The 25,976-nt window shown below is 39.6% G+C and overlaps 1 protein-coding gene across 1 annotated transcript; it reads right to left on the reverse strand.

Moving 5' to 3' along the window:
* On the reverse strand, positions 1-25,635 carry LOC131984978 (phosphatidylinositol-3-phosphatase SAC1-A). The gene is made up of 20 exons (XM_059349968.1): positions 25,583-25,635; positions 17,755-17,852; positions 15,788-15,862; positions 15,565-15,692; positions 12,688-12,837; positions 11,187-11,246; positions 11,059-11,092; positions 10,804-10,905; positions 10,605-10,690; positions 9,771-9,857; positions 9,606-9,674; positions 9,432-9,511; positions 8,373-8,471; positions 8,152-8,290; positions 7,011-7,080; positions 6,828-6,900; positions 6,617-6,710; positions 5,212-5,304; positions 5,071-5,128; positions 1-2,568 (listed from the first exon to the last, which is right to left on the reverse strand). Exons 1-20 carry the CDS (start codon positions 25,609-25,611, stop codon positions 2,432-2,434), a joined length of 1,761 nt encoding a protein of 586 aa, XP_059205951.1. The 5' UTR covers positions 25,612-25,635; the 3' UTR covers positions 1-2,431.
* Positions 25,636-25,976: the final 341 nt, after the last annotated feature.

Here is a 25,976-nt window from a genome sequence, read left to right on the forward strand (position 1 = left end):
AAAATATCTAGTTTAATGTCCAACTTGAAATTTTATCGAAGTTTGTTGCCTTGAAATTTTGAGTTCACCCAACTTTTCTTTTTTCTGCAGTGTATTAACGGTGTTTTTGAGCACATAACCTAACCTACCTCACCTAACTTACCTGGAGTCAGTTTGAATCTCAGATTTTCTGTGCACTTTTCTATAATCTGAGCAGACCAGACTGTAACATTGCAGCAGATATTACAAGCTGACAAACAACATAAAGATGCTAACTAAAGTTACTGATACACCAACCGATTTTGTAAATGACAGCCTCCTAATTTGAGTCTGGGGGCCTAAACATAAGGCTGATATCTCTGATATTTTCCTCTAATGAAAAAAAAAGACCAGATGCCAAAATGACTACTGCAGGCTGTCTGTAGTCTGCACTGCCCATCACCCTAGTGCAGGGCTTGGTAAACTTTACTGACAAAAGAGCCATTGTTGATGGGATGGAGCTGCAAACCTTATGTTGAGCTTAACAATGAAAATAAATCTGCTCAGTCTAAATTAGCCTGTGTACATTACAAACAGGCCATGAGCATTTAATAATATGATTTTTTAAGATATATCTCAGGAGATTTGGAATCGAAAGCTCGCCGAGCTAGAAAAACTCAAAACTCGTCTTGAAGTTGACAAAATTTCGAGGTTAAGGTGCCGGGCCTTAGACTTTTGTAAGTTTTGTAAGTTATGATACACATTTTAGTTGACTTTTTAAAGCCATGTATTAGCTGCACACTTTTACAACTGAAGAATACAAATACCAATGGGCTGATGGCAATGATAAATTAAAAAAAAAATGTAAAGGAATCAGTAATTCATTTTGTATAATTATTTTGTCACAGCCACAGGGAGCTACTGCAGACGGCCTGAAGAGGTTGCCGACCCCTGAGTTAGTGCAAGCAGCAGTGGTGGGGTCAAAGTTATTTTTATTACTTAATTTGTGGGAAAAAACATGTTTTAATCATCATGTGTCTTGAGGGGGGTAAATAAGCTCAACGCCACAGTAATTCCAATCACTAAACAAATTGAAGATGTGGGTTGGGATGCATTGTTCTGGAACCAGGTTAGCAAAACTACCAACGCTCCATACAACTGGATAAATCATTAACAAATGTATGCAGGCAGCACGTTTATCCACAGTGCAAAATCATCATAGCTACTCTCCCAAGTCAGCTTCATAGAAACACATACTGTTCACTCCAAATATTTATATTTCATATGCAAGTTTGTAAGGCTTGTTACATGTATATACTGTAAGGACTGCTATAGTAATCAGTAAGATGCATCACATATGTTAACAAAAATTGCATGTACCACGTCTTTAAGAGTGGGTTACAGTAATAAATCATCTTTTTGGGATGAACATAATGACTTTAAAGTATTTTTTAAGCTGCATTAATTCGTTTTTTTTATATCAATAATGCATAAACTGACTGCATAATGTAAAAGGGGTTGTTTGTGGTGATAAGTACAGACAATTCCAACCAATACGAGGCAATGACGAGCAGTTTTTAGCTCACAGTTTGGTTTTTACGGTCCAAAATCCTGCCCATCAGCCTCTCTTCCAGCAGCAGGCAGCTGTTTGCAGTGGAAAAACTCTGATCAACCCTTGTACACTACCTGCCCAACTCCAAATAAACATAGTTCGTGACATGTTTAACATTTTAGCATGTTTGGAGACATGCTAAAATGTTTACAATGTTAACTTTATACAGTGTTTTCATCTTTGTGTGTTAAAAGACTTCTCAAGACTGTGTACATTTACAAACTGTACTCGACATCTCCTTCACTCTTCTGTTGTGTTTGTTGTACCTGGGACATCTTACAACCTTTATCATTTTTTATAAGTATGATGAGTTCATTGACATGTAATTTCCAATTTAGCTCCACCAAACTTTAACCTGATTGGAGGTTTAAGAAAATCTGAAAATATGTGCGTGTGCAGGGGCTTTAACCAAAAGGTGTAATGAAGCACAATAAAAAAAAATTAAAACATTTTACAGATAAGGAAATAAGAAAATCAGCAGTACAGTGAGATTTTTTGAACACTGAAACAGTTAACTAAAGTGCCATCAAAGACCCTGTGTAAAAGTGACAACCACGAACAAAACCAACCTAAAGAAACACTTGGAGGAATGTAGGAAATTGATGTAAACAAGGTGAAGGAGGTTGTGCAGCATAGATATGATCATGTATACCGTTTTATGTGATGTGCAGTACAACTGAACAAAGTAAAATATGTAGTAGACAAATGGTAGAAAAAGAATTTTGGATGAGAACGTCTGGAGCGTAGATTAGTCTGGAGACCAGACCCTGGGAAGAAGATGGTGAAGGTTATAAGGTACATGAACCTGCTGGGCCCAGATACTCCTCACATACACGCACACGCACATGTATTTTCACTCATTCAGTCCAGCTTCTCCTTGTGAACCAGTTTGGGGGCGTCCACAAAGTCTTGGCCATTAAACAGGATGATAGTAGCTGTGATCGCACTCGCAGCCCCCCAGAACATCACGTAAGCCAAGGTCTCTGTCCATGTGTCACCTAGAAGACAAATTGTGCTCATTAAACCCTTTTTTTCCCCAACAAATTCAGCACCATAAATTACCACACGTACATGTACATATTACCACTGGCGGTTGTAAAAAGGCTGCAGTTTCTGTGGATTAATGTTATAAAACCACTGACCTAGGTTTAGGGCAACAAACTTCCTGGTAAGGCATTATGAGAGACAGTTTAACCCATTGACGCCGGGAAAGCATTATCGCATTTCTACCATTGAAACCGGGAGCGCTGTTGCGTCACTCTACCATTAAGGCCGGGACAGCGGATATGTCATTTTGTAGTATTTGTATTTTTTTCCACCTATTTTCGGTCTCTTGGCCAATGAAATGCATCAGAACATGATCAGAATACATGCGGGAGTGTCGCAATGCAACATTGGACTTTTCCAGAACTTATAAATCATGGAGGAAGACGACTATAGCGGAGGAGCTCAGCAGTAAGTGACGGAAGAGATCTAGATGAAAACAGCGGCGATGATTTAATTGCTGATCCGGACTTTGAACCCTCTGAACCAATCGACCGGCATTTATGGATGAGGAATATGTTTTTAGATGACATATTTTCACCGAAGAACAGACAGATTTGTGGCCATCTGGAGATAATAATAATATTATTAATAATATATTAATATTGATAATAATAATAATAATTGATTGTGATGATGATATAAGAAATCATGACTGTTTATGTCTTATATTACTTTATGCGTCGTTGAGTACCCTGAAAAGTGCAATATATAAAATGGATTATTATTATTTATTATTATTATTATTATTATGATAATTTTTTTAATTATTACAGTAGGGTAATGAGAACTATGTCTATTTCTTCCAATGGTCATATCATGTTTGCATCTTGCTAATGGGCATGTATTAGTATTATGCATAGGATTTTTTATTCAGACAAATGTAACATTTGCTGAGTCTGTTGATTTTTAAAAAAACTTTATTGAAGGTTTGGACAAATAAACTCAACTTCTCATGAAAGCCACGGGTATAAGCTCTTAAATACTTTTTGAATTTCATTTGTAACTGCTACAGAGGCTGAAGAATCTTCTGTTGAATTTCCAGAAAAACTTCAGGTTTTAGGGGGTTCTTTCAAAATTTCAAAAATAGGTTTTCCAGGCATGTTTTTCCAGGCGTTTTAGGCCTTAATGGGTTAAACAGGAATTAAATGTACGTGAAGTGAAGTACTTACAAGGGTCATGTGACTACCATAAGTTACGTAAAAAGACGTAAGTTACGTGCAAAAACGTGATTCACGTTTTACGTAAACAACATGACTTAAGTTAAAAATGTATTTTTATTTTCAAACGGGACGCGGACCCCCCTCTCCTGGGTGAAAGTCTGCCCTTTTTAACTTTGCTTGGCTGTCAATCACTACTATGTTAGCAAGATGGCAGTGGACGCATTACATCGGACGGTGAAATACGTAAATACAACTTGTTTTTCACTGGCTGTACACACGACCTATACTGACATTTTTGAGGGGAGAACAGGCTGCTTGTTTTGGAACCACAAGAATCTGTCACGTGAAGCTCCTCAGGCAAAGCCCTGCCAACATAGACTGTATAAAAATGTGGAAGCTAATGGGGAAGTACCATATAGATGCATTCTTCCTATTGACCAGCAGGGGGCGAGTCTACTGTTAAGAGAAAATGCCTTGCTCTGGACAAAGGCTGGACGTTCAGCAGTGACAGATACAGCTTGTCCTTTGTATAACTCCAAATGCCATCTTTATTTGCCATGATTCACAGTGACAGTTTAAGGATCTCCTGTTCGACTCCTGTCTTGAAAGCAAATTGCCCCTGGGGGACCTCACATTTTTTGCCTTAAACTGTATGTTATCAGCATAAAGTACACAGGTATGTAAAGAGGAGATTAGTGGGAACACAGAGAGCCTATTTTAATTCACATAGCATGACGTCAGAGGTCACATGACCGCTTTGAAAATCGCCGAAATAGCCTAACTTTGCAGCGTTTTTCCAACAACTTCCCGACATGGTATCCTAACTTGGGTTCTATAGATTCCTTAGATCTTCTAGTTTCATATGATATCATTATATTTAGTATACTCCTAAAATTGAGCCCGCTATGGCCTCCGGGGGAAAAAAAGGCATATCATTCTGCAGGCCCGCCCGCGGGACCTCTGAATTGTAACGGGTAAAAATCGCAATATCTTATCGTGACTCAAGTATTGGGATAAAAAACTATCATGGGGCCTCTGCTGATTCCCACCTCTAGTTCAAATTTGTTATTATACTTGAAGTTGGCGCTAGTGTTTCTGGGAAAGTGGAGATGTATACAGTGACGTAATGACGTGGCTCTCCAGCCTGTGGAAAAGCAAACAGGTTCTGTGATGGTTAACAAGTTGAACAAACTGCGAACCAGCACCAGTACCAGCTCAGCCCTAAAACTAGGTTTGTGTTGGTCAAAGGGGGGTAATAGATAACATGAGAGTAGATTGAGGAGCAGAACTTACCAGCCATTAGAAGACAGACGATGCACATGGAAAATGCAACCAGCATAACGATGGGCAGCTGCAAAAATAATAATTGGAATGATTAGGAAGAGACCAATTGACTGCTACTGCTGATAAGAAAGAAAATATTGATCAACTGACCGTAAGGAACTTCCAGTCCTTCTGCACACGAAGGGGAGTTGGTCCGTCAGTCTCATCGACGGCAAAGTTTCCCAGAAACAGGTCAATGGAATCCTGAAACCAATAAAACCACAACCTGAGTGGACTGATCATGCACATTATACCATATATCATATTGCTTTTCTTATGGGGGATTATTTCACAACCATTGAAATGGTAAACATTAAAAGGGTAAGAGGTAAAGCGTTCAATATGTGGGTTGGAGGTTTCAGCATGGTATGAGCAGGAAAAAGAGGTGCACAGAAGCATTATGTAGAATTCCATGATTAGATTAATTTCTGCAAGATTAATTGCTACTTCAGTGTTTCCCCTAGAATTTTTTTCAGCAGCACTGCTGCTGTGTCCGTGATGTCATCGCCTAATTTACTATGTGCATGTAATGGATGCTGTAGGAGACAGGAATAACGTTGTGGGAAAGACTAAAAGTGAGTAAAAAATACCCTAAATATGTTTAGAGCTGCAAGTGCACTGTCTTCTGTCACAATCCCAACCCTCCTCCTTAATCCGGCCTCGGGACCGGCTAAAGTGATCCAAAAGAGACACTGACTGTAAACCAGCAACATCGCGCATGTGCAATTTGCAGACTGGACGCTAAGGGGTTAACATCATGTTAACATAGTCAGCTGGAAGAGACTCCTGCAGGAGGACTGTGCTGCTTCGACTAGTTTTTTGAAAGTTTTTTTTTCTCATTTTTAGGCCGCCCCCCGCGGCTCGTTAAGAGGAGAAAACGCGAGTCTCCGAAAGTCTCCAATAACACCAGAAAAAGTCGCTAGGTTTGTTGCTAGTAGCTTTTTTGAAAAAAAAGTCCCCAGGGAGGTCTGAAAAGTCGCTAAATCTAACGAAAAAGTCGCTAAGTTGGCAACACTGTCGCTCACTACACTTTACGTTGATGTCCTTAGAGGGTCCGACAGGATTTGATGAGCTCGTTGATGACTCAAAACAAGTCGAAAATAACGTTGTGTGTTGTTGTGCTCACACAGTGCGAGTAGAAATCATTAGTGGTGCATTGATATTAATGATCATGTGAAATTTCAGCAATGGTACACGTAATTCAGCATTGGCGCCGCTGCTGAATGAATGCAGAGGAAACACTGTACTTGAAGACATGTATCTTGTATCTCTAAAGTGAAGGTATGTAATTATTTAATTATAATGTGCATTTACAGTGTATGTATTTATTTAATCTTTGATATCAAAATCCTCTTCAGTGCCCAATTCGAAGAAGCTTTGCATTAGTTTAGTCTACTGCAAAATTCTCTCAGCAGTTTGTGATTGGACATTATGACTAAAAGTGGGATTTTCTGGCCCTTTACTTTCATTAATGATGATGCATCTGCACCAACTATTGTCTGAGACATCTTCATACTTGTCTGAAGCCATCAGAGAAGTTGTTTTTGTAGTAGCGGATCATTGAGTTCCAGCCATCCATCAGCAGCCCCCACCTGGTCCTCTTCCCTGTCCTGGTGGAATAAAAGAACGTTTTATTAGACAGCAGCCACGACATTACTGCAGGGGGACTCCAGAAAACAGCACACATGAGTCGCCTGTGAGTGGTATCTAATGTTACAGTACTGTACCTTGTGAAGTCTGTTTTCAAGGCTCCAGTTCCTGCGTACTGCACTGCACATGCATTGGCATTGTCAGCCCATGCTGGTTAAAGAGCACACAGAGAGCAGTGAGGGCACGCTCACTAAAAGAAGCTTCAGTTTTCTACTGCTCACACAACACATGCTAACAGCTGAGCATACAGAAGGCATTACCGTTCTTGTAGATCTTTTCAAATTCAGCCTGCTCTTCAATGCGCTGACCCACGTTCAGAACCCCCATCCTCTGTTCACACACACACACACAATACATGTACGGCTGTGAACATGTGAATTTCCTAAATCTTTCCAAAATAACATAGCATGAGTTTATACAATACAAAAGTTGGATTTATTGCCCATTTGACTGAAAGCATGCGTTTACAAATATATAACTCAGAATGTAAATATTTAGCTCAGTATCTTTTTTGCGAAGATTTGATCTGCCATATTAAGCGCTGCACTACGTAGGTCCATATTACTATTGTATTACCGTTAACCCTTGTGCACCCCTAGGTACATTTTTTGCACATTTCCATTTTTAATACTCAATAATTTTGCCTGTGTTAATGCTAGTGGGACAAAATTTTGCAAGGATATCAGTTTTCTATCAACTTAAAAATTCGACCTTGGATCAATTGATAGGGTGATATTTCACTGTGTAAAAAAAATAGTTCCACGTAATACCCTTAGGACATTTTTACCATTGACTCCCATTCAAACATACATTTTGGATGTCTAATTTGAGCATAAAAGTATGCTTTACAAATGAATACCTTTTCTATCTAAGCTTTTGGCTTGAAAATGTTTGTTTTTTTTAATTATCCATCATATGACATAATTTTCCACTATATGGCTGAGGGCTCCATTATATGCTGTTTCAATGAGGTTTTCTTCTGTTGCATTTCTGACTATGGCTTGGAAACAGAATACATGATTACAACTAAAATGGTCTGGGTGCATTGGAATTGTTGTATAGAACTGTGGTATGTATGAATGTGTGTGTGTGTGTGTGTGTGTGTGTGTGTGCTCATCCCATTTTGCACATCCCCGTCTATCTCCCTCTCTTCCTTATGCCCACAGACAGACAGTAAATGTTAAAGTTATGATCAGGACTGAAGTTGGTCAAAATATTTATTGCATTGAAAGTGAAAAAATATTCACATATGATATTTTTATAGCACTTTTTAAGAGGTGAAATTTTTTTGCACCAAGGGTAATACATTAACATTTTCTGAAGGGGTGCACAAGGGTTAAACCTTACATTGTGAAAGTATTGAATGAGTATGAGGCTTAGAAGCAGTGGGGTTAGAAATACCTGAAGCTGAGACTGTAGGGAGCGTCGGGCCAGCAGGCTCTGGATCACGTTGGTCCTGTCCAGACAGTCCATGCAGTTACTGCGGAAGACCCCCCTCTGCTGAGCCACCGTCTTCCCGTCGGAGTTCACCATGAAGTAACTGGACACAGAGAAAAGTCTGAATATTCCTACATGTTGCACAACGGCAGAGATGAGCCCTGAACGACTGCTGGTAAAGTAACCTGTATTCCTCTTGTGTCTCAGCAACAGAATCCACCAATATCTGGAGACGGTCCCATCTCATGTGGCTACACTCTTTGTGGAAGTCAAAGGCAATGTAACTGAGGACAGAGGAGACAATGTCACTGTCAAAGTCCACAAGTGAGAAGGAAATGTCTTATTTTTTTTATTTTATTTTATTTTTTTTTATCAGGCAACAATTCAATGTGATGGAGGTGGAGAAACATATGTAGCTATTACAGTTCCCAAGGAGAGAATAGAATGAATATAGAATATATCTTTATTGTCTGTTCAACAGAGCAGAAATTTGTCTTTCAACACGGCTATAAAAATTCATGCAGAACACACAACAATTACATGAAGTGAAATAAATAAATAAAATGGAGCTAAAAGGAAAATAAAAAAATGTCTGATAACATAATAATTATAGTAATCCGACTAGAGGGATTAGAGAAACCTTTAGACTTCTCTGCTATGTATACAGGTAACTTGGTTTCTTATCTGATAAAGTAAGTAGTCAGTACGTTTACATGACACTTCAAAAAAACAAATTATTTCCTTAATCTGACTATAACTGGACAACTGAAGTGCATGTAAACATGTTAGTCCGACTTATGTTTTTGTTCCCCAACTCCGATTAGGACACCCAGATAATGCGATTGGAATAGGATTTTCGCCGGCATGTATGACATCACAACGCATGTGCTCATGCTCTGAATGAATTTTCTCAGTTGCATGTAAACTGGGACAAGGACAGAAGTCCGATTAGACCCCAAAATCGATTTTTAAGCATAGCTTGATTAAACTGTGCATGGAGCAGGATCCAAAATGCAACTGAAACTTAAATCTAACACAAAGTAGGTTAATCTAACATTTTTGCATTAGTTAAATGTACACACATTCCTGCTAAGAGGAAAATATCTGCTGTGTCTGTCTTTCTCTCAATGTCAGTCAGCAGTGCAGACATAACACACAATAATTCACTGAATGACATCATGTGACACCATTTACCATTTAGGCCTTTGTGAACAGACTTGTAGAAGCTGTAGAGTGACTCTTACCTGAGCATACCGTTGTTCATGCCAGACACCATCTTTGCAAAGGCCTGCTCTAGTGGCTTCTCTGAGCCCTTCTGATTCACCTGGAAAAACATGAATACACAAATTGGCCTTGTAAGTATTTGCATATTTCCTTCAAAAAAAAAAAAATGATGCAAAGAGCTTGAAGGTCTTCACCAGGTTCAGAATAGTTTGCTTCCCATAGATGAGGAGCTGACCATCGAAATGCCTCTGGAAACCATCCAGCTATACAAAGTTTTCAAATGGTCAGTATTAGATTTTCACATTGCACCACTTTAAAAAAACAACAACACATAAGCATTAAAAAATGCCTGTTCTTACGTGATTGGTGGTTTTGCTGATTATAGGTTTAGGCTTGTATTTGAGGTTGGGCCTCTGACTCCAGTAGAAGGGCATGGAGCCTCGTGTCTGGGGATAAAAATACATATTGTCACACTGTTAAAATAATCGTCTAAGTCAATATTTGTCAAAATTGTTGTTGTCTTTTGCCTAAATCATCTCCTCATGACGCCGGCCACCTATGGTAAAATCACCTACATCCTCAGTTGACCAGATCATGTGATTTTACCCCTTTAAGATATTGGCCTATGTCAAGTGTGTGACTTAAGCCAAAATAAAATGTGACTTAGGCAATTTTTTGAACATGCCTTTGTGACTTAAGCAAGATATGGTAAGACTTTATTTTGAAGGTGTCTACATAAGAGTGACATGAGCGTGTCATAAACATGACATGGGATGTGTCATGAACATTAATGACACTTTGAAGTAACATTAATGCTCATGATAACTGTCATGTCATGTTTATGACAGGCTTGTGTGACTCTTATGTAGACAACTTCAAAATAAAGTGTTACCATATCTTGCTTAAGTCACAAAGGCATGTTCAAAAAATTGCCTAAGTCATTTATTTCTCTTAAGTTACATAAGTTACACACAGTGTTATTACTATGCCAATTGCCATCATTTGGTACATCCTTTTTGAGTGAAATGATCAATAAATGTCATATGTTACACTTTTGGTGAAGTTTTTTGTGTTTCCTGCAAAACTTGAAAAAAATGAGTTAGGCGATTATTTTAACAGTGTGACGACATTTGTCTTGAAAAGTAAACTGGAACTGGAACAGTCTTTAACAGCATCACAGCCCTCATGCTTGCCTGTATAAACGAAGCCTTTGCCCCTTCATACAAAACTATCTGCTCAGTCTCCACAAAGTTGGCAGCGTGGCCTTCAGAATCGATGCCTGTGGAGACAGCAGGAGAGAGTTCATGGACAGTCAGTAGTGTCAGCTGTGAGATAGACAAAGTTTCTTTTAGTTGTTGCAGTTCACTGAAGATAAGCGTCAGGGCTTTTTACCTCGAACATAGTATCTGACTCCGGCCCGGAAGCAGCTCCTCCTGGATATCAGGATCCACTCAAAGATCTTTCCGTTTATACGGCAGGGCTTCATGACAATGACTGAACCGGGAGGGTCAAGGAAAGCCTTTGCTCAGGAATACATCTTATCTTATTGATCTGTTAAACATTCATTGTTATTCTTTCAGTGTTTTGTAGATAACATAAGATCCCATTCTCTATTAGAAAATATGAGACGTTCAATGAAAAGGATACATCCATGGACAACAGGAAGTGCAAACTTATGAAGCTATGGGTGAAATAGTAAAAAGTAATTAAATAAAACAGTAGAAAAAACTGAGTTAAAAACAAATGGGCCACGGGTCAACAGTCATGTGTATTACCTCGGGCTGCGCAGCCAGCTCTCTCAAGAGGTTCCCATTCCACACAAACCTCTGATCTGCCTGAAAACCACAAGCAACTTGACATCAACACATTAGTCATCAGTCACGGAGGCAAAAGCATCCCTCTTTATCAAAATTATTTTCAATATCATCATTTACTCACGATTAAGTAACTGTGATTAAAACACACCTATAGTATACCTCAATGATTAAAAGGTTAAATTACTTTTATATGACATTTAACAGCAATTTCGGCAACTTAATACACTGCCAAATATTCATGTAAAAATCTACATAGAAAACTCCGCTACATTATGATCCTTCACAAACATTTTTAGAAATGTAAGAGAACTACAAAGAACTACTGGTACATTTTATCTTAATGTCAACAGTTCCGTCTCTCTTTATCATATCTGTGGCTCCGGCCCTACATCCACTGAATCCTGTCAAAGAGCTATTTCACTGAATTTTAAGGAACCAGCTCCTCCCTCCTATTCACATTGGCTCAGAGACGTGATATCCTGCATGAATCTAGAGAAGATTACATACACTATTCGGGGATCGGAGAACAAATTCTACAAAACATGGCGCCCCTTCTTGGTATTTTATGAGAAACCCTCAACAATAATTTCTTAGTAGCCCCCCTCCTCCTTTTTTAAATTTAACATTTTAATAATTTATTTTTATTTTATTTTATTTTTTATTAGTATTATTATTTTCTATTATTTACTTATTTATTTTCTTCCATCTTTTTCTTTCTTCCATGTATTTCATCCTTTTTTTATGTATTTTTATTTTTATATCTATATATATATATATATATATATATATATATATGTGTGTGTGTGTGTGTGTGTGTGTATATGTGTGTGTATGTATATGTATATATTTTTTTAATTTATTTATTTTATTTTTTTTACTTTGCCAATTTACAATTTTTTGTCAGTGGCTGTATATGTATGTCCAAGTTCGGATGTTTGGGCAGTTGTTTGTGTTGTATCATGGGTGGATGTTGTACAAAAAACATTTTTTTCTTCCTGTACATTGACTGTCTTATACATGCTTTGTCATCAATGAAATGTCTATTTTAAGGGTTCAGTGAGTTCCTCTGAGCTAGCTGCAGTAGATTTCATTATATTACTCAAACAGAAGGACATTTGTTGGGGACTATTTTTAGCGGTGGATTAAACCACCTTTGGTGCTCAAGTGAGTATTTAGGGCAGCAGGTAGGTGTGTGCATGATTGAGCCAAACTACAGCCAGCGTGGGTGTATGTGATGATAATGAAGATGTTGTTAAAAGTTCTCATGCTCTATCAGAATGTGCAAAAGTACATAGGTACATGCCACAAACACAGATGTGATATATGTGATGACTGAGCACAACCAGAAAACCTCTCGTGTTTAATGGTCTATTTTGCCATTTCTGACCCCAACATTCCAGTGTAAGAGTATAACTTATATTTACAATAAGTACATGAAATAGTGCGGTGGATGTCTCACCCTCTCCAGCAGACTCATCTCCTGGAAGTCAGGGCTGGTGTTGGCCAGCCGCTGCAGAGTGTGTGTCAGGTCGTAGTCAGTGCAGAAGTAGAAGCCGTCTGTAGTCAGCACATTGTTAATCATGGACAGGAAAGTCTTATTCTCCTGAGACTAGAGGAACAAGGAAAACACACTTTTAGTTTTTCATGACAATGCTCTTTGCAGAGTGCAGGGAACTGCATACTCATTTGTTTTACTGGTTCAGTGTCTGTTAGGGATGCACCCATCCAACTTTCACCTTTCCTGATACCTCGACTTTACAGACAAAAAGAATCATCTCACAATGTGATACCAGCTCTCTCTTTCATACAACGGCATATTAGGGCCAAGTATCAATAAATGAATACGGACCCAGGGGAGGGGGGGTAATATTTTGAGAAAAAAAGTCAGAAATATAGGCGCATCACCACAGAAGCTGCTGCATGCCGTGTACTGTGTCTGCAGGGAGTGACTTAATCAAATTATACTTGGCAATCGGATTTAGCAATAAGGAAATACTTGTGGTTTTAGCCCAGAATCACTAAGTTATCATAAGTATCTGGACTTTGAAGAGACATTGCTGTGGATTGGGCCTATTCAGAAGAAAACACCGTACTAATTTGGATGAAGTGACTGCTTTCTGCATCAGGAACAACAACGCAATGGACAGATGCAAGGATATCGCTGTTTACATCTATGCCACTTTAATCTAATAAATTGGCGACTTTTTTTCTCATAGATTTGCGACTTTAAACTCGAAATATGAACCCCCTCCCCTGGGTCAGTATTTTCTTTTCATACTAGGCCCTAATACGACATCGTACTCTTTTTTTACCCACTTTAAGAGTTTCTTTTTAGATAGACCTGTCCTTACGCCTCCCCAGTCGAAATATGGTTGAAAAAAACAAAGATGGCGACGGGCATAAAGCAAGATGGCGATAGTGGTAACCTGGGAGTTGGTCGCACAGATAACGTAAATCAAATATTTTCAGTTTTTCTGGTTCACATTGATCTCGCCTTGAACAGTCTCCCCAATGATAACGCCTCCGAAGGCCGTACAGAGGCCTCTGGGACGTTCAGATTGAAGACAAAACATTACAGATGCGTAAATATTGCAGCTTGAAACGGCGGCCTGAAAGGGGCCCTTATCACTGTGAACTGTTTATGTGCCGTGCTAGAATGGACATCAGTAGCAAGTGTAGCAACAGTAAGTAAAGGGCTGAGAGAACTGGTGATGGCTTGTGGTGTTGGGGAGGCTTAGCATACCTTTCCACCGTTCCATTCAGTCTTTTTAAGAGAAAACCAACAAGGCTGTTTCATGCTTTTTGAGCTCTGAGCATCTCTGCTGTACTAATAGGATCAGGGTGTTAAGCCAGTTAAGCAGGCAGTGAAGCTTGATGTCACACCTCCACCCTTCAACTGTTACTCACTCCCTCTGCTTTGTTTCATTCCTCTCTCTGGTCCAGCTCTTTGCCGTCCTGTTTTTACTAGTGATTATACTTATAGACAAGTTCGTACTTGCTGTTCTAATCTACTACAACCGTCATTAGTTATATACTGCATACAGTGTTTTATGAATCACATAGTTTCCAGGTAGGGCTCTCTTTCAATGAGTATACCAAGAGTAGAAGCACATTAATAATGCACTGCCTGCTACACTGAAATGAGATAGCACAGTGTGATTCCAGACTGCAAAGAATAACTGACCCTGAAACACGAGGCTGACTCAGAGGGAATGGAGAGCTGTCAGACAGCCACACAAGTTGTCCGAGTTTCCAAACCACTCAAAACAGAACAATAAGCGTGCAATAGTCTACTGGACTATCAAATACCAGTAATAGCAGTATACAGGCCCCCACCATCACATAAACCTCATTTAGCAGCCAGAATCACAAATGGTGAGGAAATGGATTGAGTGCATAATGTGACGATTTAGGTTTCATTGGGCGGCTGTGGCTCAGTGGTATATCGGTCACCACTGATCGGAAGGTCGGTGGTTCGATCCCCGACAATGGCAGCCTACATGTCGAAGTATCCTTGAGCAAGATATTGAACCACAAATTGCTCACGATGCTGCGTTCATCTGTGTGTGAATGAATTCCCAATGGTGGCAGGTGGCACCGTTTAGGGTAGCCTCTGCCACCAGTATGAATGTGCGTGTGAATGGGTGAATGAGGGCAGTCCGTAGTGTAAAGCGCTTTGAGTGGTCTCAAAGCAACTAGAAAAGCGTTATACAAGTGCAGGTTTACCATCCATTTACCATATCGAACCCAAGTCCCATATTGAGATTCCATATACAGTCAATATGGAACCTACATGCGGCTCAAGACAACCTCTGAATGTTGTCCAAGCGATTAGGTTGTAACAGTGTTTCCTCTAAGTTTACAGCTTTGGGGGGAATCCCTTAAAGGAATCATGGTGTTTAAAGACGGCAGTCAATATATTTCTGTACTTGGAACCGGGGCAGGAGAGGGACTCCAGAGTGTTGCCATCTACACCACACTGGGAGCGTTTAAAAAACCCCAGATATTTTTGTCTGCTTTTCAGGTGGTTGACACAACATATTTTCCAACACTCTGTTCGCTCGTGTGTGTGCATGTGTGCATGTTTTCTGTGTGTGTTGTTGTAAATGCAGGACCAGATGTAGGGACAGAAAGGACATGCCGTCGTTTAAATAAGATAAATAACATAAGGCTACTTAGTCTGTTTAATAAAAGGACGAGGTATAGACCTGTTCTATCGGAAAGGTAACCTTAAATTATTTCTGTTGTAGGCTGCGTCTGAAATCTGATGTGTACGCAGTGTATTTTCTAGAGAATCATTGTCCATTGAAGATTTTGAGTGAAAAGTCTTGCTGACCTGGATCTCTGAGAGATGCAGCACTGTCTTCTTGTAAGAGATCACGTCAAAGTCCACAGCCTTCCACACAGCGTGGCCCAAGAGGCTGCCCACATTCCTCTTCCTGGTGATGACAATCAGGTACATCCCTGTGTGGTGTAAGTGAAGTGGTCTGTCACAGTTGTATTACTGTACAAGCCTTAAAGACAAGCTCAAGACGACGCTGTATTACCATAGTACCTACCTGCTACTAGGCGAATGGTTCCCATGATGCCACATATAGGCCTGGTGACTGCTGAGGGGGGAACATCTTTTTTACCTGCACAGGGTAAATGGTTTAAAATGTTAGATAAAAGTAAAATGCTTCATAAAATAACTAATAATTTAACATTCTATAAGAACTAAGCAGGTATGCTTTAAGGCATGGCCTTGTGATTGACAAATCACTACATTTTGGTCATTTTGTGTGTTTTCGGTTCATGAATTTCATTTATGTTCATTTTTGCACATTGCTAACAGGGTGGTGCTAAGGGTGTGACCATGTAATCTAAACAGGGTCATTTCTAGTTCCAAATAACAAGATGACGAGGGCCAAAATGCTCAACTCAGGCTTCGAAGGCTTCAGACCAATAGGTTGAGACCAACAGCTTAAACGTGTTGACGTACAGAGATTACGGTCATAGTGCGCTCCTGCAAATGTTCCGCTATATTGCCGTAAAGATCTGTGCTGGCTTTTCGCTTTAGGGGGTTCATAGTAATCCCGTGAAGGCGTGATATTAGTGCCCATTCATAGTGCAGTCCTGTGTCGCGGAACTAGGGCTCTCGACAAATATTCGAAAATTCAAATATATATTCGAATATTTTTTTAAATGGAGATTCGATCGTGAAAATGAATATTTGACTGTGGAAAAAAAACACATCAGCGGCTGTTTTGCGAGTGGGCGCCCTGCATGACGAGTCAGGAACAGGTCACAGCTTCACTCACTGCTGAAAGTCAGACCCACTACAGCTCTGACTGACTTGCCCCCTAAACTCACATCAGAGTCTCCCCACAGAGAGCCGTTATTACCGGATTCGCCAGCAGCCGAGAGATTTCTTATGCTGTGTTCCAATCCCCATACTTCCCGTACTTACTATACTTAGTTTGAGTACGCAGGGTGTTCCGATTCCGATCGCGGCGAAAAGAAGTGTACCTTAAGGACCCGGATGTTGCCCCCATAACGGTCAAAACGTTGAGTGTGGAACGATGTACACTATACGCACTCAACGGCCGCCATCTTGTCTACGTAGCGGAAGAGGCGAGCCAGGCAGAGGCGCTCAGCTCGGAAAAAATGTTTGTAATGGCGGCCGAAACAACAGCGGAGTGGTAGGTAACGTTGCTGACGACGCCGGCGCATTCTCCACATTTGCTGCGTTAATGGAGCCATATTGCCGGATTGTAGAAGTAAAGATTAAACAACACAAAGGATAATTTTTTCGCCGTTCAAAGCCGGAAGTTTTTCGCGGGTGACGAGCCGCGGCGGCCGTCGCGATTTTTTTTTAGAGAACGTCATTTTTTTTTTTTTTTTTTTTTTAAAGATATTTTTTTGGCCATTTTTCAAGGCTTTATTGATAGTGAGACAGATAGAAAGGGGGTGACAGAGGGGAGGACATGCGGCAAAGGGAGCTCAGGCCGGATTCGAACCCGGCTCCGCCGCAGCGAGGACTGTAACCTCTGCACATGGGGCGCCTGTGTAACCCACTACGCTACGGACCACCCAAGAGAACGTCATTTTTGAGCAATTTTGACAGCCCTACGCGGAACCAGGTGGGAGGAGATGATAGTGACATGCGACAGAGCAGCAGCACCGCTACACAGTAGTACAGTGCTAATAGGCTACACAGTTAGCTCTGGAGCAGGAGGATGTGCTGCAGCAGGATGTGTTGATTTGTTGTGATTCTATAACTGTCGGACAAAGTGGGAGGCGTGTGTTAGACGTCATGCGTACGGTCAAATATTTCGCCTTGCCACGATGGCTTATTCATAGTGGTCCCGCTTCCAACAGTCCCACCAATTTCCCTCCTCTGTGACTTCCTCTGGAGGCGTAAAATTGGTGGATCACTTGATCCCAGCATCCCGCTGGTGGCGCGTTCATAGTGCAGGCGAGACATTACAGAGCTGTAAATGTCGTGGCATAAAACAGCACTATGGAAGGGGCTAAAGACTATTACCTGTAAGTGTCATCTCATTTGAGACCCTGTCGATTGCCAGCACAGCATCAGCTCCCTCATCGCAGGCCTCAATGAAGAACTTCTCTGGGGTTGTGTGCCTGGAGGAAACAAAGGAGATGCTCAAGTTGAGTTTTTCATCAAAAAGTAAAATTGCAGCTTCAGATTGTTTGCAATAAATTTATGATATATTTGAGATGCCAATGTTCTCCTGCTCCAACACTAACGGTTAACTGCTCGGCAGGTAGCAGTCAACGATGCAAGGAGCAATACATTCGAAATACAAAGTATATTATAAATAGAGGCAAGAATGTCCAAAGAAATGTATGACAGAAGAGGATTCCACTGTGAATATAGCAGAATATTCTCAGTTATTGATTAAATTATTATTATTTATATATGCAGAGTGAACCCGCACTTTATGTTCCATTTTAGTATATTTAATAGTTTGTTTTTCCTATTTTCTTCTCTGTTCCAAATTTAATTTGTGTTGATATATTTGGAATATTTCCAAGGCAATAATTCCACCAGTACAAATGTTATGTCATATTTGCCACTCTGCTAAAATACTTTCTACTTTTAAAGAAATACTGTTTATGGTTTTCATCCATAAATTATTTATTGTCTTAATTGCTTTTGAGTCAATAACACTGGAATCTATGCAGAAAGTGCTCCACAGTGTTTCACAATAAAAATCATTTCAGTGATATAATAGCATAATTTCTTTATTTTCTGGTATCCTTTGAATGTCAAACATCTTTAGGGTTGCTTTTTATTGAGAGTAGCTCAATGTGTTTTCCCTAGAATTTTTTGAGGTGGCCACTTTCTCTGTGCTGACTGTCAAATGTGTTAAAGAACAAAAGCAGAATTAAGTTCATTTTGTAGTCAGGCTATTCCTAATATTTCCGTAGCTTGTTTAAATCGCTCACCCTTATCTGGTTTGGATTTCACACTGACTCATTTTCCTTCAGAAAAAAGACTTGACAAACACACTGTGTATGTATCATTCACACATTAATTCACAAGCATGTGCAACAAACAAAATAAACGTTAGATCCTTGCTTGTTTTATTGCCTTCAAGAAGGACTTTTGACTCAATGTGGCATATGGGGCCCTATTACAGACTTCTCCACTGTAGTACAGGGGAAAAAATCATAGACTGTAAATAAAAATGGACAACATGACAGCTTACCACAAGCCAACACTAGATGCCAAAACATCTGGATGGACCCTGGTGGCAGGCTGCAGTATAGGCTATAGACCCCGCCCCTCCATGTTACTGGTTGGTGCATGAGTCAAACTAAAAACTCCAATTAGAGATCAAATAAAGTTTTCACACAGATAGTTTCTGTCATTCTAGTTAGTTCCTCCTGCTACTGTTTGTTCAAGTGTTTATCTTACTGATAAGATTAGTTATATGATTCTATAAAACATGGCTGTAATATCATGACGAATAGCTGTAATTGACCTGTGATTGGTAGGAGCGGTGTTTGGGTGAGAACTCAACACCATGGGCTCCACAGTTTGTCTCTCCTACACAGACTCTGGCTCCAAATGATGTCACCAGCGTGACACGGCCTTATTGGGGATATTTTGGCGTCACTGTTGTACAGTGGGAGAACAGAGTAAATGTTCTGCAGTGCAAAGATCTGACACTTGTACGTTTGCATGCCTTCTCTCGTGTCGGGTCTCAAGACTAGGTGATTCTAAAGTGCCCGTAGGAGTAAATGAGAGCGTGAATGGTTGTCTATGTCTGTATGTGTCAGTCATGCGTTAGTCTGGAGACCTGTCCAGGGTGTTCATGGCATGTTTGTTGGTGACAGACGGGTTGGTCTGTATTTAAGAGTATTTCAGAAACTGCTGATTGATTTTCATGCAAACCTGTCACTCGGGTTTACAGAGAATGGTCCGAAAAAAAAAGAGAAAATATTCTATTGGTTGACCTCTACACTAAACCCATGATCATTCTTTTGAAACACAGTTCACTTCAAGCAAGTAGTAAAATGAGGCATCATTGTTGGCAAGTGGTCTGCATGCCATGTTCAGTCCCAGAACAAATCCAGCTCAGGACCTTATATTAGTTTAGTCTGTTTTAATCGAACTCTGGCACAGTTAAATCCTTGTTACAGTTGTTACAGTGGGAACCAAAACACTTCCAGAGAGCAGGTCTCAGTTCATTTTTTCCAAATCGACCCTAGATTGCACTGTGAACGTAATCCGACCAGAATCCAACCCAATTAAAAGAAATTAACCAAAACAAAGTGGATTGTGCGCGACCTGCGCGGGCATTTTGTGAGATGTACACAGATAATAAAATAAAGATGAAATTCATGCCCTTCAGTTTCACTCTGTAGGCTACCACTGAGCTAGAGCTAATTTGTCTTTGCAGAATTATCATCATATTGCTCAAAATAACTTTAGTATTTGTACCTTTGTGGTAGAAGCATCAAGGCTCGCCCTCTCTGATTCTACAGGTGTCTGATCGCAGCACGTCGGAAATAATGGATCAACATATTATTAACGCCCCTGAGCCTCAACAGGAGCTCGTTCAGAACGTTTCTATCCACATTAGTTTGGTGAACACCAGAGCAGATTACGGCCAGTAGAATCAAACAGACTCATTTACAGACACTTACATTTTTTACCTAACCAATAAGAAATAATAGTGCAAGTAGATTTCCAGCCCACCACCCTGGTACACACCCCTCTTCAAATCTTTTTTTTACTTGGTCCGCTTACATTTTTGCCATGTGAAAGCAAACCAGACTAAATACAAAACCAACCAAATGTATCAATTTCACTCTGATTCGGACGAAACACATGGACTGGGGTTGTGAAAGCGCCCTAACTCTCTCTCCATGTTTCCTGTTTGTCTCTGCTGCCAAACTATTGTATCAAAGCAAAACACCAGGAATGAGCCAAATTAAAAACAAATGAAATAATAAATTAAAGGAAATTGTTGATTATCAAACATAAATGTGGTATTGCAGCAGCTTTGCTATAAAGCCATCTGATTCAATATGTTAAAGCTCTCAGTATTTCTTCTCATTTAACGGTTAACATTCTTTCTCAAAAAGAAAATGGGTTTGTGGTGAAAGGTCATACGCAATCCATTACTATGGAAACTGGATTAGCAGAATTTACAGTAGTTTGGAAAACAGCAATATGGCAGAGAATCTGATTGCTGCCGCCTCCTCTGCAGTGCCCATCAGGAAGGATACACATGTTGCTGAGGTCTGCTGCTTCAAATGCAATTTCAAATGTTTTGGAGGTTTGCACTGTCTACCACATGCCATCAGCTCCCAGCACAGACACCCCACCAGGCTGCACCGTCATTCTTTTTAGTTTCTTACTTCTCTAACAGGACTATTTTCTTGACCCTGGATATGTGCGTCATGTCTGGCCTCCAAAACATCCTGAACTGCATTTCAGACGGCAGACACCAACTACTATCTATCTATCTGTCCTGGTAATCCACTGTGTTGATTTCACCCATTCACTGTACACACAAATGCCACTGTAAAAACAACACACCAAACTCAGGTGGAGTAAACAATACAAAATAAAATAAAGACCCTGTGTAAGCTAATGCAATAAGTAATGGGAGCTAACACTAAGCTAACTCATACACTGTATATGATAGTGTTTTTCGAAAGCTTGGATGATGTTGTAAGTAGGGATGCACGATATTGGATTTTTTGCTGATATCCGATATGCCGATTTTTTACAACTCATTTGGCCAATTACCAATACCGATATTTTTTCCCCACACAACTAATACCCACAATCAGGGCAAATTTGGCCAATTTCCCAATTAACATAATAAGTAAACAGAACCTGTGTTCACTGGGAACATGTGAAAAGTGCAACTGTACAGCAATTAAACCCAAATTGAATAAAACTACATGTACCTTACAGACTGCTGCTTAAATTCAAATTCAACTTAAAACAGCAGCCTGATATGTGACGACTCAATCTGCACTGTGCAAACAAAATCACAAAAAGTACAAAAAATATAAGCAGCTTCAGTCCCTAATCAGAACATAAATAAATAGCTGTGCTCAGACTATGCTGCACAATTCTATGAGCTACAAACAAGGTGCAACAGAGAGGTGATGTGCACCCCATTATTTAATCTATTATTATTATTATTTAAACTTTATTATATCGGCGGATATCGGCATGTTCATTTTCAAGCAAATATCGGCCGATGCCGATAACGTGCCGATAATAACGTGCATCCCTAGTTATAAGACTTGTGTAGTAATATGTCATATTCCCCGTTTTAGCAACCGCCATCTTTTTGCAACTTTGGGAACAAAATAAAATGATTTGTTAGAAAAATATTTGGCAAACAGTGTGGCTCATCAACATGGTCAGGAAATGACTCAGTAAAATATGAAATATCATAAAAATGCCAAAATGCACTGGTGAGAGCTTTGAATGGATTAGAAATTGAGCAGCTTGAGTAACACACAGCTTTAAATCCCTGCAGCAGAAGAATGTGACCTGCGGTGCTGTGGCACAACCACACAAACACCCTATTGTTGGTCTTGCATCACTAAACATGCCTGCACTACACCAACACAAAGTACACACTGAGGCACTTAACTGCTGTTTGCATGTCTTATCTGGTTTGAGTCTCACACTGACTCATTTTCCTTCAGAAAAAAGACTTGACAAACACACTGTGTATGTATCATTCACACATTAATTCACAAGCATGTGCAACAAACAAAAAAAGGTAAGAGCCTTGCTTGTTTTATTGACTTCAAGAAGGACTTTTGACTCAATGTGGCATATGGGGCCCTATTACAGACTTCTCCACTGTAGTACAGGGGAAAAATCATAGACTGTAAATAAAGATGGACTACATGACAGCTTACCACAAGCCAACACTAGATGCCAAAACATCTGGATGGACCCTGGTGGCAGGCTGCAGTATAGGCTATAGACCCCGCCCCTCCATGTTACTGGTTGGTGCATGAGTCAAACTAAAAACTCCAAATAGAGATCAAATAAAGTTTTCACACAGATAGTTTCTGTCATTCTAGTTAGTTCCTCCTGCTACTGTTTGTTCAAGTGTTTATCTTGCTGATAAGATTAGTTATATGATTCTATAAAGCATGGCTGTAATATCATGACTAATAGCTGTAATTGACCTGTGATTGGTAGGAGCGGTGTTTGGGTGAGAACTCAACACCATGGGCTCCACAGTTTGTCTCTCCTACACAGACTCTGGCTCCAAATGATGTCACCAGCGTGACACGGCCTTATTGGGAATATTTTAGCATCACTGTTGTACAGTTTTGCACATTTACTATAAACCATAAGGACTTAACATTACTGCTGTGCAGACTATTTTCCAAATGAAGCTGAAGTGTTTCACATTTTTAGATTGACTCCAGAGTTCCAAGAAACCACTGATTTTCAATACAGCATAGTATTACTATGTTTTGCGTGGCAATATTATATTGATTCGTGGCTGATAAGTATCAATTTTTAGTGCTCCGGTGGCCTGCGGGCCGTTTTTTTTCCTGGAGGACATAGCGGGCTTACTTTTATAGAATATACTGGAGATACTGGTATCATATGAAACCAGGAGATCTAAGGAATCTATATGTGCACCATGTGTGTCAGGATGTTGTGTAGGGAGTTGTCGAAATAACGCTGAAAAGTTAGGGGTTCTTTTTGTTTAACTCAAAAAAAATTCAGAGCAGTGAAGCTTAAAGTTGTCGTTTCAAATTGTTGTCGTCCATACATGTTTGATATCAGTTCAGTTCAGTTTGACTGAATACTTTGTTGGTCAGAAGTTGGTTTGACTCTCATTGTGGAGAAATAAAAAGACTAAAGTGAGATTATGGACTGAGAATTTTCTCTTATTTGACAAAACAATTCTTGATTGAATTTAATTTTGTGGAGACAAAATGCAGTTAAACAGTTAAATCACAATATATTGTATCTCAATACTCACCATATCGCAAAATGCTTAAAATTGCAATTATATTGTATTAGTGACTCAAGTATCGGGATAAAATAATATCGTGGAGCCTCTGCTGATTCACACCCCTACTGATTTTCCTTCATTTCAGAACCCTGATGTTATTGTAGCAGTGAGGATTTATTAATAAATATATATGCAATGCAAAATCGTGTAATAATTGTGACATGGGGTCGTGAGTAGTTACACATTCTTTGGCTGAGGAACACTTTGTCCTAAGCAGCTAAAACTGTCAATAGCACTACAGTTGGTTGGGAGACTGGTAGGACCAGGTAGCTCACACTCTGACTTGACGTGTTTGAGCAAAGGGTGTGTCTGGAAAAGTACAAACAGCTCTGTCAACTTTCATCAAAGTTACAGATGACCAGTGGTGGAAAAAGTATTCAGATCCATTTCTTAAGTAAAGGTACTAACATTACACTGTGAAAGTACTCCACTACAAGAAAAAGTCCTGCATTCAAAACTTACTTAAGTTAAAGTACAAAAGTATCAGCATCAAAAAGTATCAAAAGTAAAAGTACTCGTTATGCAGAATGGCTCCACTCAGATTAATTTATATATTCTAAATATATTATTAAATGATTTGCATGGATGCATTTATGTACGCAGCATTATAATTTAGTAAAGACATGGCTCATGTTGACTACCTAATATACTGTTGTGAGGTATCATTTAAAAGCAAATGTTTTTCATGTTAAATCTTGACCCAAAAAGTAACTAGTAACTTAAGCTATCAGCTAAATGTAGTGGAGTAGAAATGTAAAGTTACATAAAATGGACCTACTCAAGAAGAGTGCAAGTACCTCAAAACTGTACTAAAGTACAGTAATTGAGTAAATGTACTTAGTAACGTTCCACCACTGGAGATGACAAAACGTTTAATGCCACATTTGCTCCACAGACTGCTGACTGAGGTCCGTTAGTCATGAGACTTAATGAACTGAACCTTTTCAAAGAAATGTGTGTCATAAAATAACTGCCACATTGCCAGTTAACCCTCTGTAACCTTGGGCTATTATGTTCGTTAAAAACAACTGCAACTTCACCTATATGTCCTGATAATTAATTTTTAACTTCGACTTACTTGATCAAAATTTTTAACCAAAAAGAAACAAAGAAAAACATAAAATCTGATCTTGAAAATGCTGTTTCACACACATAAATGTACATGTTGCATATATATGAATATGAACACAGGTTGCAATCATAACATATAACAGGTAAAATGAGGATAATATCTAGTTCTGTAGTTTTATACTAAATATATTTGACATTATCTCCGGTTTTACTTAACCGAATATTATAAAAACAAAAGCATGGAGTTTCAAGCCAGAACTTTAGAGGGAAGCTGATAGCAAGACTCAATGTTGCTTCATTTTTACGTCTTCGCGTCATGTAGAAGTAATGTGCAGGTGGTTTCATGGACTCTAGAGCGTTAATAAAAGGAATTGACAATAAAACCTGAGCTATTGGCGACCAACCCATAATGTTAAATAATCATGTGCTGCTAGCTAGGTTTCCTAACTTTTTGCCGCCCTGTTCGCACTAACACAACGTTAGCCCCTCACCGGAGCGTTTGGAGATTAAAGAGCCTGAAGCCTTTGACACCATAATGTTTAGATATTTTCTCCATAATGAATGAGTGTGGAATGAAACTTGACTGGTTCCTGTTCTAACGTTACCAGCGAACTTCAGGCGCTGTGTCATCTAACCTAACGCTCCTTCTGAACTTATGTTCCTGCATCGGCTCACAAATAAGCTTTGTCTCCTGTTTACCCGCGACATACTCAGAAATAAGGAGACGGATTTATAAACGATATTATTACTTACAAATTGTATCTCTCGTAGGCGGTCGCCATCTTCGCTCCGTCTACCTGACCTCGGTGACGACAGCAGCAGTGAGAGTGGGGTCTGTGTGTGTTGCCAGGTTGCCATATACAAGTTGTAAAACCCACACAGGGAATAGGCTTTCCCTCCCAACCACTTCCAACCGACACAAGAGAACCTGGCAACCATGACAGACGAGAAGATGGTTGGTACTTGTAGTCCAGTTACTGCATCTAGGTACCCAGTGTTTGCATGTCGAACAATAGAATTACATTTTGCAAGGTGGCTCTGTTCTGTTTCGTTTGCATTTGAAATGTGACAGTCTTTCCCATAATAGTTTAATCAATATTCAGAGTTGAGGTTGTATACAAACAACAGAAAAACTACAACTTCCTAC

The sequence above is a fragment of the Centropristis striata genome, chromosome 14 (assembly GCF_030273125.1).
Source record: "Centropristis striata isolate RG_2023a ecotype Rhode Island chromosome 14, C.striata_1.0, whole genome shotgun sequence".
In the NCBI taxonomy this organism is placed as follows: domain Eukaryota; kingdom Metazoa; phylum Chordata; class Actinopteri; order Perciformes; family Serranidae; genus Centropristis; species Centropristis striata.